At 44.9% G+C, this 16,319-nt stretch overlaps 1 protein-coding gene across 1 annotated transcript in view; it reads right to left on the bottom strand.

Annotated features, from left to right (window-relative positions):
- The window catches only part of PTAR1 (protein prenyltransferase alpha subunit repeat containing 1), a 63,521-nt gene that overhangs the window by 41,170 nt on the left and 6,032 nt on the right, over nucleotides 1-16,319 (bottom strand). Inside the window, exon 2 of the mRNA XM_075560556.1 lies at nucleotides 5,868-6,037. Within this exon, the coding sequence (XP_075416671.1) occupies nucleotides 5,868-6,037 (170 nt within the window). The remainder of the gene's footprint in view (nucleotides 1-5,867; nucleotides 6,038-16,319) is intronic.

Below are 16,319 nucleotides of genomic sequence, written 5' to 3'. Positions count from 1 at the left end.
ACAGGAATATAAAGACTCATTTCCTTATTACATGCATTTTGGTCTCCTTCTGAAAGAGCAGGAATCCAGTGTGCGAGGTGCTTTACAAACAACTCACGTGGCCCTCACAATAGCCCCAAGAGGTCGGTCTGAATAGTCTTTTCTTGAGATATGGAAATAGGAAGGAAGAGACAACTTGACAGATAATTTGCTTCCTCAAAGCAGACATTCTCTCCACTCGAGCACACTGTCTGTAAGTTCTCTGCCCTCTCGAGCCTGAACCAAAGGCCTCTAAGGACGTAAACACCGGTCTGTATCACCAACAGGTAGGGAGCCCTGGTGCTGGACTGCTAATTGTAAGGTAGGTGGTTCAAACCCACCAGCTGCTCCTTGAGAGAAACTTAAGGCTATCATCTCCATATTTGCAGCCTCATAAACCCAATACGGGGTCACTATGAGCCAGAATTGACTCGATGGTAGGTGTTTGGGTTTTGGTTTTCTGAATCAACAGCTGACTGGAATGATAAGGGTAAGTCAAAAGTATTGCTAGCAACCCTTACTAAGTAAAAATATCAAAATGTGCAGCTAGTGTTTCTTGACGGATTCTCTATACAGGTCCATAAACTCAGGAAGGCAGTAATGTCCACCTCTCTAATGCTTCCATGACGAATTCTGGATTCTTCAATTTATACCACATCAAAATGGTAATTCTGGCGTCTTCATGGGATTTAACTCATGTTCCTTTTCAATGCTGAGTTTTGGAAACAAAGACATCTGAAGGGACAAGACTAGGACTATCAGGAGTAAGGCTTCCCAACAGCATTCTACAGGCCAAGTCTTGCTCCCTTGAAGACGGGGCCAGGCCCTTGTCACACAGCAAAAAGAAAACACAACCTTGGCACAGTTTTCCCCGCCTATTCCTCCCAATACACTTTCAAGTTCCTTCTAACTTGTTCATAAGGAGGCTCTGTGATCATCCTGCGTCCTTCAAGAAAACAAGTCAGGATGACCTGTCGGGATTCCCTGCCAGTCACCATAACCTTCTGAACGGACTTGGCTACTCTGCGTTTCACTGGCTCCTTGGAAGGCATGGTTTGGACCAGACCTATTTTGGAGACGCCCAAAGAGACTGAGATGAGTGTGCGCCACACAATGATCAGAGCGACATATTTCTGCAGGCTGATGGGATAAGCCCGTGCCTTTAGAGAGGGGAAAGCTAGTAGCAATACTTTTTGACTCACCCTCACATTGCACTGCGAATTTCACCAACTATAAGCTATTTCCTTTGTGGTTTTATCCAGAAGATTGTGAGCTCCTGGAATCCCTCCATCATCTCAAAATTAATTAGGTTTCTCTCCAAACACCGACAGACATCCCAGCAAATGTTCCTTTATGACAAACACTCCACTGCACTACAAAGTAATCACCACATCACAGGGAGAAGATGAAGCTAAGCACATCGCACACAGGAAGGGCAGCTGGAGCCCAGCAGTAACCAAAGACCCAGAGATGCTACAGAAAAGTCTAGAGGGAAAACATCACTAAGCCTTCTTTACGGCACGGCCCTGCCTGGTAATTGTCATTGGGTTCGACAACTATCTCTGACAGAAATGTTTTTATGGCATCTAGGAATAAATCCAAAGTCAACCTGAACTGGTTAGTCTCTGACCAAAGTACAATTAGGTCGCGGCAAGCAGAGGCCCTTGAAATTAACTGTATGGCACACATCAGAAGACCCTGCTCATGACAGGGCATTCCCGAATCAGGACGAGTCCCCTACAAACTCCTGCTCACCAACCTCTTATCACTCCTCTCTCGTGAACAAAGAAAAACCAGCCACAGGCTGTGTTCTTAACACACTCACAACGAAGGGGAGGGGCAGGAAATTAAATAATCATCTACTCCACAGCAGGGCAGAGAGGGCTGTGCAAGCATTTGAATCAGGAACTGTATGAGGCATGCAGAGTGAAGCGGCCTCACAGTGCTGTGTGCAGGGTGCCCGTGTGTGAGTGAGCAGAGTGCACGTGCACTGTACGAGAGGTGTTTGGGTGAGCACGAAGACGGCGGCAACATTAATGACACACGAGCAGCGGCAGCCAGGGTACGGGGGCAGTGGTACACAGCACAGTCAAAGAAAGGAACTTGTGGGCTGTGGAATCAATAGCTGCAAATGTAAATGCTTCTAGGGGTCAAATGAATGTCAAAGAAGCAACAAAACAAGCCTGATGATAATGGCACTTGAGGCTCTATCTCAGTGTCTACAGGGTGGGAACAGGCTGTGCTAAACTGGACTGGGCTTGTCTAGTTCAGACAGGCAGAGGCTATTTATGCCAGCCAACTGCTGTCATGGAGAAGTGCACCCAGCACTTGGGATATCTCAAGGCAAAGACCGATATGCAGGTTTTTCATCCTGATTTTAAGTGATGGCAAGTCAGTAAAAACAATGTTTAAAAAGATTCTGGATGCCCAAATGAAATTTATCTGTGGGCATGCTTCAGCCTAGTGGCTGAGCCTCTGCAACTTCTGATGCAGAGGATAAATTAGAGGGAAAGGCTTGTAGCAAAGGCTGGAAACAGACTGTGAACAGTCTTGCAAGCCACACTAATGAGTTTGAACTTGACTGTAGACTCCAAAGAGAACATCAGCGGTGGTGGATTTCAGAATGGCATCTCTCAAACTGTGTGTTCACACCTATTGTTGGGTAGTTTTACTTTGCATGATGGTTATGGAAGCAGGAGAGTGAAAATGAAGTAGGGACCATTGAGGTAATCACATCGGTCCAGATGAGCATTACTAAAGCCCATCGGAGAACAGGTGATGGCTTTGAGCAAGCGAAAGAGAGGGGAAAATCTCTCAAGTTCAGTTATGGCCAGAGATGGAGGAGCTGTACAAGTGCGGATCAAGAAAGGATGGCGTTAGAGGCCCACTGCAGATTGCCCAGGGCAGAGAGGAGCCCTGCCCAGCCAGGTCTACAAATGCCAGGGTCTTCTCTCTGGCTTGCTTCTTGTTTGTTATGAATTTCTCAAAAAACAGTGACAGTTCCTGGCTGATAATTTCATCCCTCTATCAAACCAAACATGCTATAACTACAGCATTTCCCCCCAGTAATCAGTCTCTTGTCGAATAACTAAACAATGATGCGTCCCAAGCCTCCAAGGTATTTGGCACCTTAATGAGTGCATACATTCTGTTTGGTTAAGAAGAGAGAAAAAAAATCTATGCCAGGAGTAAAGGTGACCTTCCGAAGGCGAATACATTCTTAGGTGGCTGCCTGGGATTCTGGCAATGATTGCTCCTGCAGACACGGACATTTCTGAAAGGGCTCTAGCTTCCAGCTGTCTGTACTTGGCTCTTCTAACATACACAGTATTTTCTGCTGCAATAGTCAAGGTACAGGGGTTCACAGTGACGGTTTCTCCTAGTATTTTCCATTATTATCCTTGTAGCCAGATTCACTTCTGTGTTTTAATTGCTTTGGGTCACAAGGTAGGCAGAATAGTATTAGCCAGTTAGCGGTAGCAGGTATCTGAAATCATCTTCCTTCTGCTCATTGCTAAGGCCCTGGGTGACACTATGGGTTTAAGCATTGGACTGCTAAGAGGTTGGTGGTTAAAGTCCACCAAGTGCAATGTAGAAGAAAAATGAGGTTGTCTGCTCCTGTAACGACCCACAGCCTAAGGAGTTCGGCTCTGTCCTAGAGGATCACTATGATGTGGACTCAATGAGAGTCAGTGGGTAGTTTACATTGGTAAAACATACAAGTGATAATCTGAGCAAGGTGACACCACCAGAAACTATGCTTCCAAAACAAAAAAAGCCATGTCATCCAGTCAACTTGGACTCCTAGGTTCCAGGGCTATAAATCTTAACAGGAATAAATTCTGCTTTCTCCTAAGGAACAGCTGGTGGGTTCGAACCCCTGACCTTATGGTTAGCAACCCAATGCTGAGCAAGAGGACATGCCAAAAAACCCAAACTCACTGCCTTCAAGTCAACACAGACTCAGAGACCCCATAGGACAGAATAGAACTGCCCCTGTTGGTGTCGGAAACTGTAATCCTTATGAGTGTAGAAAGCCCCATCTTTATCCCAAGGAGATGTTGGTGGCTTTGAACTGCTGACCTGGCAGCCCAACTTGAGTCACTACACCACCAGAACTGCTAACAAGACATTCGTTTCAATAAAATCAGAAGATCCTCCTGTACACTGTGGCAGATGCATCAGAGTTCAAAGTTTAGATGCCAGCTATTGGCGTGACTCAGAGACCCCAATGGCACTGAACAATGCCTGGGTCCTCCTGGGCCTGCAGGGCCTAAACCTACATGGTGAGGATACAGCAAAGTCTGCTGAGCAGGGCCCAGATGTACAGGGAACAGGCAAACGGAGATAAGACTCGGAAGCCTGCCAGAAAGCAGGTTCAACTCGTGCACATGAACAGGTAAAGGCTAATGATGTGAGTAGTCTTTGACTTTTTAAAGATCATACTTGTTTCTTCTCTACAGATAATCATTCAATCTCCCCCAGAATTAATACTCAACGATACATTTCTGTGCATCACAACACACATGATGCAGCTCTGGCAAGAAAGAACTTGGATCGATTCGTCCTCTCCTCCTCTCTGTTACATACAACATACTAGTGGAACCTACAATGTGGTAAAGGGAGGGAGAATTAAAGGAGGTGGGTTTAGCAACAGAAAAATACTCTTATCTTTGAAAAAAAATTGGACATAGTCTTCTAATTAAGAAAAGTGTATATTTTAGAGGATTAGTCACATTAAATCCTTAAACTTCCTTTTTCACTGGCCCAAACTGAGAAAAGTGCCGTATGGAGTGGCTTCCGAAAATCCGTGAAGAATTCCAAAATCCTTTAATTCTGTTTTTCTACCCCCTTTTAAATTCTATGTTCCCATGACTCTCCTTCATATGACGCTGTGCCAAGAAGAGCTCAGGGGAATCACCCTCTCCTATCGCTGGCATTCGCTGGCAGTGCTCTCCTCCACATTCCTCCAGAAGAGATTGCGCAGTATTCTTTCCATGCCTCCCAGTACTGCAACTAGCTGCTAATGTAAGGCCCTTGATGATGGCTACTGAACTGAGCAAGGCCCTCTCGGAAACAGTTCTTACTCATAGTCAACCTCAGTCCTACGAAGCACTTTAAAGGCACGCTCTATGGAGGCAGTGGACGAAGCGCTACAAAACCGGCTTGGACAGTCTTAGATGAGTATGCCCTTAAAAAGAGAGGCTGGAAGTGAGCCCAAAGGATGCTTCAGCTCCCATACAGGGGAACAATTAGAAAAGAGAGTGGAATGAATGCAGAATGATACAGAAAGGAAGCGCCTCAGAGGAGTGGGAGAAGGGCATGCTGGGAAGGTTTTCCTTTGCTCATTTCCTGATAGAGCAGGACTCAGAGGGCCAGAGCTCGATTGGGATGACAGGGCAACAGCATCCTCACTAATCACTCACACATCATTTGGACTGCTCCTAAAATGTGTTCCAGTGCCCATAAAACACTAAGCACTTAGAAACCAGAGCACCTGAGCTTGTCTTCAGTGATATTTTTTCCATCTGTAACAGAGTTTTCTGCATAGGAAATCTCCCAAATAACCCCGTCTTATTAACGCAGATAAAATAAAACTCAAATTGTTCTGGTTGTAGTAAGTGGCCAGAAACCCACCTTATCACCCACAGTATCACTGACACACAAAATTGGAAAACCTCAACCTAGGCCTAAGGATTCCAGTAATAATTCCTCTCTCAACCCAATCTCCTCACCTGACAGAGGGGATGAGCACCAGGCCACACTGGAAGCCATGCCAGGAGTTTCCCCATGATATCTCATCCAGCTTCCGATACCCCAAGGAGGAGGAAAACGTAGCTCCAACTTACCATCTTTGTTCAGCCACTGCTTTCTCGCTCGGTACAGAAGGAGCTTGTTGTGGACATACGGCAAGAGGAACTTGACACACCAGCTCTCCACACCAAGTTTGTTTTCAACCAGGACTATGGGACTCCGGTTATACCTAGCTTCAGGACATGGGATCAGTCCAATTTCGTCTCTTAACATAGGAAACATAAAAAAGAATTAAAAATAAGAATGCTAGCCTTGTCAAAAAAGTTTTTACATTCTACAAAGTATGTTTTAAACTCCACACCGAGTTAGAAATATAATTGAGCTCACTGACTAGATTGTAGAAAATGTTTTAGAAGTTTGTTAACACCCAGGACTGGCAACAAGCAGGCTGTATTCCCTGTTGCCAAGAGTGAGTATCAGCGTGACTTCCCGGGAGCAATGCGATTTTTAAAAATGTAAATGGATATGCCCTTTAACCTCGGGCCCCAATGCTTGGAAACGATCCTAGGCCAAAATATTAATAGGACTTTGACTGACTGCAGCATTGCACAAGCAAACTGGAAAACCATGTAAATGTGTCTCAATATAAGGCTGTGAGACACATTACAACCCATCTGGCATGGTCGTGGAGTTGATTTGCTCATTGTGACCCTGGGGCAGAGTGGAAATATCTCACAAGGGGTCCAGGCTGTCAGTCTTTACCAAAGCAGACTGTTGCATCTTCCCCACTCAGAGTGCCTGGTGGGTTCAAACTGCCAACAGTGGTCAGCGGCTGCGTGCCTAACCACCATGGCATCAGACCTCCTGCCAGCAAACCTATTAGTAAGGATGAAGCGTGGTCTTCATACGTAGGCATGGGAGGACTGCCATGGTTTGTCAACTGGGAAAAAAGAAGTCAAACACCAGAGTGAACAACACTAAGCCTTCTATAAAAATGCTAAATTAAAAATATATGTGTATATTCAGAAACAATGAATAATTTTTTGGAAGGCTATAAAAATTTTTTCAGGGAGCTGAAGATGTTGAAGAATAATTATCTATCTATATATATATTTTAAGGGGTTCTCAAGAATTATTTTTGTAGGGCTTAGAATTTCTGTTAATGCGTACGTATTTACTTTTCCAAAAGGTCAAAAGTGTAATTCGGCTTACTTGCAAATAGTGTATCTAGAACAGAAACAATAGGTTACATGGGCAGTGAGACTGTAAGCCATGTTTCTTTCGACTTTATACTTCTTAATGTTTTTCTGAATCAAAAAAATAATAAATACTGCTAACGCACAAAGTCCATTTAGAAGTTGATCATTCTGGGTACATTTGCATCCCGTGATTCGCCTCAAGTTGAAATTTCTTTTTTTTTCTTTCTTTCTTTTTTTTTTAAAACGTTTTATTAGGGGCTCATACAACTCTTATCACAGTCCATACATATACATACATCAATTGTATAAAGCACATCTTTACATTCTTTGCCCTAATCATTTTCTTTTCCTCCTTTCTTTTCTTTTCTTTTCTTACATTTTATTAGGGACTCATACAACTCTTATCACAATCCATACATATACATACATCAATTGTATAAAGCACATCCATACATTCCCCGCCCCAATCATTCTCAAAGCATTTGCTCTCCACTTAAGCCCTTTGCATCAGGTCCTCTTTTTTTTTCCCCTCCCTCCCCGCTCCCCCCTCCCTCATGTGCCCTTGGTAATTTATACATCATTATTTTGTCATATCTTGCTCTATCCGGACTCTCCCTCCCCCCCTTCTCTGCTGTCCCTCTCCCAGGGAGGAGGTCACATGTGGATCCTTGTAATCAGTTCCCCCTTTCCAACCCACTCACCCTACACTCTCCCAGCATCGTCCCTCACACCCTTGGTCCTGAAGGTATCATCCACCCTGGATTCCCTGTGCCTCCAGCCCTCATATGTACCAGTGTACAACCTCTGCCCTATCCAGCCCTGCAAGGTAGAATTCGGATCATGGTAGTTGGGGGGAGGAAGCATCCAGGATCTGGGGGAAAGCTGTGCTCTTCATCGGTACTACCTCGCACCCTGACTGACCCATCTCCTCTCCTAAACCCCTCTATGAGGGGATCTCCAGTGGCCGACACTTGGGCCTTGGGTCTCCACTCTGCACTTCCCCCTTCATTCAATATGGTATATATATATATATATATATATACATACACACACACACACACATATTCTTTTTTTTTTTTTTTGCATGATGCCTTATACCTGGTCCCTTTGGCACCTCGTGATCGCACTGGCTGGTGTGCTTCTTCCATGTGGGCTTTTTTGCTTCTGAGCTAGATGGCCGCTTGTTCACCTTCAAGCCTTTAAGACCCCAGACAGTATCTCTTTTGATAGCCGGGCACCATCAGCTTTCTTCGCCACATTTCCTTATGCACCCATTTGTCTTCAGCGATCCTATCATGGAGGTGTGCAGCCAATGATATGATGATTTTTTGTTCTTTGATGCCTGATAACTGATCCCTTCGGGACCACTCGATCACACAGGCTGGTGTGTTCTTCCATGTGGGCTTTGTTGCTTCTGAGCTAGATGGTCGCTTGTTTATCTTCAAGCCTTTAAGACCCCAGTCACTATCTCTTTTGATAGCTGGGCACCATCAGCTTTCTTCACCACATTTACTTGTTCACCCACTTTGGCTTCAGCAGTTGTGTCGGGAGAGTGAGCATCATAGAGTACCAATTTAAGAAACGAAAGTACTCATGCATTGAGGGAGTGCTTGAGTAGAGGCCCAAGGTCCTTCCGCCACCTTAATATTAAACCTATAAATGTAGACACTTAGATCTATTTTCCCCTCCTCATATATATGTTTGCATGTACATGTCTTTGTCTAGACCTCCATAAATGCCCCTTGACTCCCAGCTCCTTCCTCCATCTCCCTTGACTTTCCTCCTGCCCCACCACCATGCTCCGTCCCCACCTGGCCTACAGCTATACCTCTTCTCTACGCAACCTTACCCTTGATCGTTCCCCATCAGGCCTGCGACTCCCCCCTCACTACCATTTTGGGTCCCATGTTGTTCCCTTGTCCCTGTGTTTATTAACACCACTTCCTTACCCTCCTCCCCCTCCCCCACGCGGAACTGTCTGTCACCCCCGGAACTGTCTGTCCTATTGTTTTTCCTCAAGATAGTTCATCCAGCCTGTCCTATTCAGACAGACCTGTGGAGACACTAACATGCACGAAAACAAGACAGAAGAAAACAAAGCAACGGTATACAACCAGACAATAAAACAACAAAAACAAACCACTGACAAAGAACAAAACAAAACACTTCGCAAAAGAAAGGCTTGTAGTTCGTTCAAGGATCGTTTGCTGGCCCAGTCCAGTCTGTTGGGGCACCACGCCCTTGCCCCAAAGTCCACTTTCAGCATTCCCTGGGGACCTTGCCACTCCATTCCCTTGCTGTTCCACTGCACTCCCCCAGTGCTTTGCCTCGGTGTGGTGGGATCAGGTCAGGTGCAATTCCCACACTGTGTCTCTGGTGCTGTCCCCTGTATCGCCCTTAGTCACTGAGGGGCATCATGTCTCATAGTAGGGCCAGCCATGTTGTTCTCTCTGTGGACTGGCTGCTCTACTCAGGAACATCATCCTCATGGCCTCGTGGGCCAGGCTGTGTTCCACTGTCTCCTCCTGCCCCTTCATCTGCTCCCGTGTGCTCTGATCAGATATGTCCATCTCCCGGAGCTGCAGAATCAATGTCATCCTTTGAAACAAATTCTTTTCGGGGGAGGGGCAGGAATCCACTTAATTTTTGGTGCTGGGGCCAGCCTCCCAGACCTCTCCACTGGTTCCCTACTCCACGCCGGGATATTGCATTCATACCTTGCGGCACTGGGTTGAAGTCTGGTCCCACTTTCCCTGTGGAGATATGAACAATACCCTCCCCTTGGGTGGATTAGTGTCCCATGACCCCACTTCCCTTTTCTTCCTTATATTCATCCTTTTATTTTCCTTTCCCCACCTCCTCCACTGTTGTCTACCATGTGCATCCCTGGTTTTGGTCTGGTCTCTGCCATACTACACAGTCTTCACCCCAGAAATGTTTGTATACAGTAGTCAAGCTGAAATTTCATATGACATTTCCTAGGCAGAGATTTGATAAACAATATGCAGGGCACCTGACTTACACACTAAACGAACCAACAAAATAAGGAAAATATTTGCGCCGAGATTCGCCATGTCTCCCCTCTGTAAAGGAAGCTACAATCCCTGCCTCCGTGAACCAGGCTTACTCGCATAACATGGCTTTCTTCTAATCCGTGAGTAACAGCAAACGCGTTACAGCAAGAACAGTTGACGTACACACGACTGGCTGAGAATTTCTCATAAAGAAACTCACTCGCTGCCATCGAGACGATGCCCACTCGTAGTGACTCATGCAGGACAGGGTAGCGCCGTCCCAGTGAGTCCAAGAGTGGAGAATTCATCAGGGAATTCACCATCTACCTTCCTAAGTGTAGAGGTCTAGATGGAAGGTATACTAAAAAGCAACAGCTTCATATTTTGAAATTTTAAATAAAGGTGCCTATATTTTTATAGCAATACTTTCTGACTTACTCTATTTACTATGGTCCTGGGTATCCCTGTAAGAAGATGCAAGTTTCATAGAAGCAAAGAAGAGAACACTTGTTGAATTATGCGGTCCATTTGTTTGTTGTGGTACAGGTTGGCAGTTCAAAGCCACCAGCTGCTCTACAGGAGAAAGTTGCAGAGTTTTCTGTTCCCATAAAAAGTGACAGTCCTGGAAACACATAGGGGCACTTCTACATGGTTTCCAATGGCAATGAGTTTGGTTTTCTGGGTTTTGTTGGTTAAAAGCCCTACTGGCGTAATGGGCTGCTAATGGCAAAGTCCTCAGTTCTAATTCACCAGTCGCTCCATGGGAAAAGATGAGGCCTTGTACGCCCTTACACAGTACACGTCTTGGAAACCCATTGAAGCACGTCTCGATGGCAGGCAATTTGGGGGTGGGAGGGTAGGGTTAGCCTATCACAAATTGGTAAGTTTGAATCTACAATAAGATTCCCTCTGGATAGGTCAAGGCTAGCCTACTTTCAACATTAGAGACACAGGAATCTTGCAATAAATAAGGGTTCCCCCACGGCTTATGAGTGATCAAACATACTGTAAAACAATTTAACTCTCAAGCAGATTTGGGGACTTAAGACTTTTTGCCCTGACAACTGACTCCGTTGAAGCAAAGGATGGTTAATATACCATTTAAATATTTTCTGAACACCTACACCGCACTACACCACGCATCTGTCAAAAGCCTGTCACACTGTGGAGGCTCACATTGTTACATGCTGGACGCTACGTCACCACTCTTTCAAATACCAACAGGGCATTTGACAGGTTTCCGTGGAATTTCCAGACGCAGACAGACTAGGAAGAAAGGTCTGGTAATCTACTTGTGAAATTTTGTCAATGAAAATCCCACAGACCACAACAGAGCATTTATTGCCCAATATATACAGTGCTGGAAGATGAGTCAGCAGGTTGGGCATCACTCCAAATACAACTGGGGAAGAGTTGCCTTCCCAGAGTAGTAGCTGCTGTTACTTGATGCTGAGTCTCAATGGCATACATGACTGGAGTGCAGTCTTCACGAGCTTCGAAGTTACTGTAGCAACATCTGTTAATCAACAATGGACTCAAACAGACCAACAATCGCCACAATGCAGCTAGGTACAGCTAGTACAGCTAGCTAGTCCTGGGTACTGTTAGGTTTGGGGGGACCCCAGCCTTCAAGTAAGGTGGTCCCAAACTTCAAGGGGACCAGTTTTCTGGGGTGGCCATTCTAGTATCAACCATGGAATGTTGTTACTTTGTTAGTCCTATGAGATAAATGAAGTTCTACAGCAAAAATGTGGTACTGCTGAGAGAGCATCTGAGTTCAATGTCAAATATTTAAAGTCCATCAACTTGCCCCTCTAGATTTATACTTGACTTATACAAGGTCACTATCTGTTCTGCTCTCATAAAGTTTAGTCTTGGAAACCCTACAGAGGCCACTAGGCTTAAGAGCTGACAAGATGACACTGAGATGCATGGAGTCCTAGGAGCCCTAGTGGTACGGTTGGATAAATACTGGACTGGTAACTGAACAGTCAGCAGTTCAAACCTGCCAGCGACTCTGAAGGAAGATGAGAATAAATACCTGTGCCTATAAAGATTTAGAGCCTTTGAAACTCTACATAAGGTCACCGTGGGAGTTGCAACGTACAGCTAGATGAAAGTGTGGGGGTGGTATTCAACCTGTCAGTCAGGTCACCACCTGATGGTGGCTCCTAGTGGGCATAGCCTTCTCAGAAGGAAGGTCCAGGAAACCTCCCCTCCTCTCTCTGCCTTGACCTTCCTGATCGCTGACCTGGAGGGCTGCTGGAACCCTCCCTGATTTCTCTTGACCTCAGATTCACATGACTTTGCACACTCCAGCCTGTGATCTTCCTGCATTCTGCATCATTACATGTGGCTGGGTGAGTCTGAAGAGGGACCTAAGGACTTGAGTTGGACTGGGCTGTTTTCTTGATGCATAATTACTTCTTGATATAACGCTTTTTCTTACACATATATGTGTGTCCACTGGATTTGTTTCTCTAGTCAGCCTGGCTTAAGAGTCACTAGAAATTGGAGTTGACTTGATAGCGGTGTTGGCAATGCACTTGGCATATGACTGAATCCTTGGTATTTTCTGGAATTCAGGGTTTAGTAGATTAAGCACAACATTTCAAGATAAGCTAGAATCACAGATCAAATACCCATTTATTATAGCGTTCTAGGAAGAGAACTACAAGAATCAACAATATGAATAGACTGTTACAGTAAAAAGAATAAACGAATTCTAGCCTCTGGCTATAGCTGTTAGGGGGCGGAGGGTGTTGCTTAAATTCACAATGCAAAAAACGTCTTGCTTCCTAGTTGTACCAGAAATAAAATGCCCAACTAATAATTTGGCGCCTAAATTACAGGACAAACCATCTGCACAAACACAAAAATACATTTAGCATTTAGTATCCTGTGTCATTTTTTTCCCAAGAAAAACTTCAAAAAGAAACAAGAATGCCTTGGAGAGAGCAGGTGCCCAATAGCTGCTTACTAAAAGGCAGTGTTTCCTTCTATTTGTGTGGTAATATTCAAATAAGTATGTCAAGGGTAGCACTGCTTGACCTTGCAAAAGAACATTCCCTCTTTCTTCTAATGCAGAGCAATGAAAACAGCCACGGTCCAAGTCCTGGCTCTGCCCACAGCTCACAACTGAGCCCTTTCCACCTGCACCGAGACTTCACTTGCAGCACTTGGCCTTCCTCTAACCCAGCGGTGCTCCACCTTCCTCAGGCCGCGACCCTTTCACAGTTCCTCACGTGGTGGGGACCCCCAACTGTAAAATCATTTTCATTGCTACTTCATCACTGTCATTTTGCTACTGTTAGGAATCATAATTCAAATATGTGATATGCAGGATGTATTTTCTTTTTAAAATCATTTTATTAAAGGCTCATACAACTCATCACAACGCATACATACATCAATTGTGGAAAGCACATTTATACATTCATTGCCCGCATCATTCTCAAAACATATGCTCTCCACTTAAGGACCTGGCATCAGCTCATTTTCCCCTCTCCCTCCCCGCACCCCCTATCTCATGAACCCTTGATAATTTATAAATTATTATTTTGTCATATCTTATACTTTCCGACATCTCCCTTCACCCACTTTTCTGTTGTCCATCCCCCAGGAAGGAGGTTATATGTAGATCCTTGTAATTGGTTAGGATGTATTTTCATTGTTGCAAATTGAACATAATTAAACATAATTATGTTTAGTGATTAATCACACAAAACAGTATGTAATTATATATTGTGAAATACCTCTCTTTTCCGGTGGTATTAGCAACCCCTGTGAAAGTCGTTCGACCCCCCCCAAAGAGGTCGCAACTCACAGGCTCAGAACCGCGTCAAACTGTTTGAGCAACAGGACTTTAAAAAGTTCCTGGAAGAATTCCGCTTCTTTTAATCCCATTTTTCCACGTGCATTCTGAAGTACCCTTGTTATTTCTAAATGTAGGAAACGGACTAGGTCTCTTTCAACTATGATGTGCTATGGCCCAGACGCCCAGGAGCCACGGTTCTCGTGCAAGCAGAGTGAAAAGTCACAGAAAGGAATGCAGAACACTAAGCGGCTGCTACATACACTGTCCGTGGTTTGGACCCTCTGGGTACCCCATGGGGGAGACGTGCCCGCCTACGTCTGCAAGACTGACAGCCGTGGAAATACTGGGCGGTAGTTCTACTTTGTCCTACAAAGTCGCCATGAGTCAGAATCCACTGGACAGCTATGTGCTTGCTGTTTGATCTTAGGACATCGAGACAGATTTGTTAGAATAGGAAGCCACTTAGGTGTTGATGTGAATTTGATTAAGCCATTTGCCCTTGGTATCCTCACTGGAAATACAAATAGCTGGAATAAAAATAGCTATTCACTTAATGAATTACTGACCCTAGGTCAGCCAGTAGAGTTCCACCATTAACATAAATGACACACGGAAGGAAAAGTGACTTGTTTGCTTTTCAACACTTTAAAGAAGTCTTTTGCAGCAGATTTGCACAATACACTGTCATCTGATTGACTACTGCTTCCACTGGAGTTTGCTGTGGGCCCAAGCAAATGGAAACCCGTGCCAACTTCAGTATTTTCTCCATAGCTCCTGATGTTGCTTATTGGTCCGCTGTGAAGATTTCTGTTTTCTTTATCCACACTGAAGGCTGTAGTCTTTGATCTTCACTAAGTGCTCAAGTGCAGAACCTGAGTAAAGACCAGGAGGCAGCTGACAGAACAAAACCAGGAGACACTGCATGGCTTCAAATCTAGAAAAAGCGGGTCTGGGGTCTATGCTGCACCATTCTTATTTGATCCCCACGTTGAGCACAGAATCCAAGAAGCAGAACCACACAAAGAACTCCGCGTCAGGAGAGGAAGACTCCTAACAGGCTGGGAGATGCAGAGAACACAGGCTTTGCCTGCGGACTGACGAGGACTTGAAGCCTAAAAATATAACATGTACTTTATAAAGATGGGTCAGTGAGTTTCCAGATTTTTCCTGTGCCTCGTCCCTTAGGTCCTAGTCTACTTTTTTCCAGACGATTTAGAGTAGTGACTCCATTCCTCCAGCTCATTTGATCAGACAAGGAAACAGGTCTAATGAGGTTATCAAAACGCACTGCCACTGAGTCAATTCCAAGTCCCAGAGACCCTGCAGGGCAAAGCAGGGCTGCCCTTGCGGGTTCTTGAGACTGTAACTTTTCGAGAGCAGGAAGCCTTGTCTTTCTCCCATGGAGTGGCTGGTGGTTTCAAACTGCTGAACTCTTAACCACTACACCACTGGGGCTCCTTCCTAATGAGGCTAGCGAGGACGTGGGGTGTTAAAAAATGAACCACCAAACTCACTGCTCCGGGAGTTGATCCAACTCACAACACCCTCCAGGACACAGTGGAGCTCTCTCAGGTCTGCCAAGGCTATACATCTTATGGAAAGCAAGGTACCCCCCCCCCCCATCTTTGCCCTAGGAGAGCCTGGTGGGGTCAAACAGTTGCCTTTTTGGTTAACAGGTTTATCCAAGGTCAAATTGCGGTTCGCTAAGTTTCCTAGACCATCAATCTTTATGTCTCTACTGTTTACAATGAATGTGTTACACATACAGGAGCATTAATAAGTTCATGTCTCTACTGTTTACAATGAATGTATTACACACACAAGAGCATTAATAAGTTCATGGAAAATGGAATATTTTCAAAGCCCTCCCGTGAGTGGGGTGTTTATATTTGGGCTGTTAACTTCAATGTCTGTTGTTTGAAACTACCAACCACCCTGCGGGAGAAAGATGAGGCTTTCTACCCGCAGGCAGAGTTAGTCTGAGAAACCCACAGGTGCAATTCTACCCTGCCCTGTAGGCTCGCCAGGAGTAGAAATCAACTGGATTGCAGTGATTTGGGTTTGATTGTATGTATACACGTGTCTCAAATACATTTCCTTCTGAAATTAGCATAGTCTTCTCAGAACAATTTCAGACTCTTCTATCACCACCAAATTCCACATTTACAACGTCAGAATTCTGGCCATTTAGATTTCCCAGTATTTAACAGGAGGATTCACATACCTGCATTATCAAGAAAGACAGGATTTGTAATGACATGAAAGTTGGGTGGTTTTCTTCAACAACAATACAGTTTCAATTTCCTCAAACACATGCCAGGATGCTGATTATTCAGCTACCTTGAAGGGCTACTTTAGAGGTGACGAAGCACAAAATCAATTTGCTTAGATCCACGCTGCACATGGTTAGGCCTCTCTGAGTGCTACACTTCAAGATGGGACACCACAACTTCCTGATAATGTTCAAGGTTCAGATAACACTGGTATTGACTGTTCCTCGTGTTTAGACAGCTTCAT

The sequence above is a fragment of the Tenrec ecaudatus genome, chromosome 10 (assembly GCF_050624435.1).
Source record: "Tenrec ecaudatus isolate mTenEca1 chromosome 10, mTenEca1.hap1, whole genome shotgun sequence".
Taxonomy (NCBI): domain Eukaryota; kingdom Metazoa; phylum Chordata; class Mammalia; order Afrosoricida; family Tenrecidae; genus Tenrec; species Tenrec ecaudatus.
This window is presented reverse-complemented; position numbering and strand designations above follow the sequence as displayed.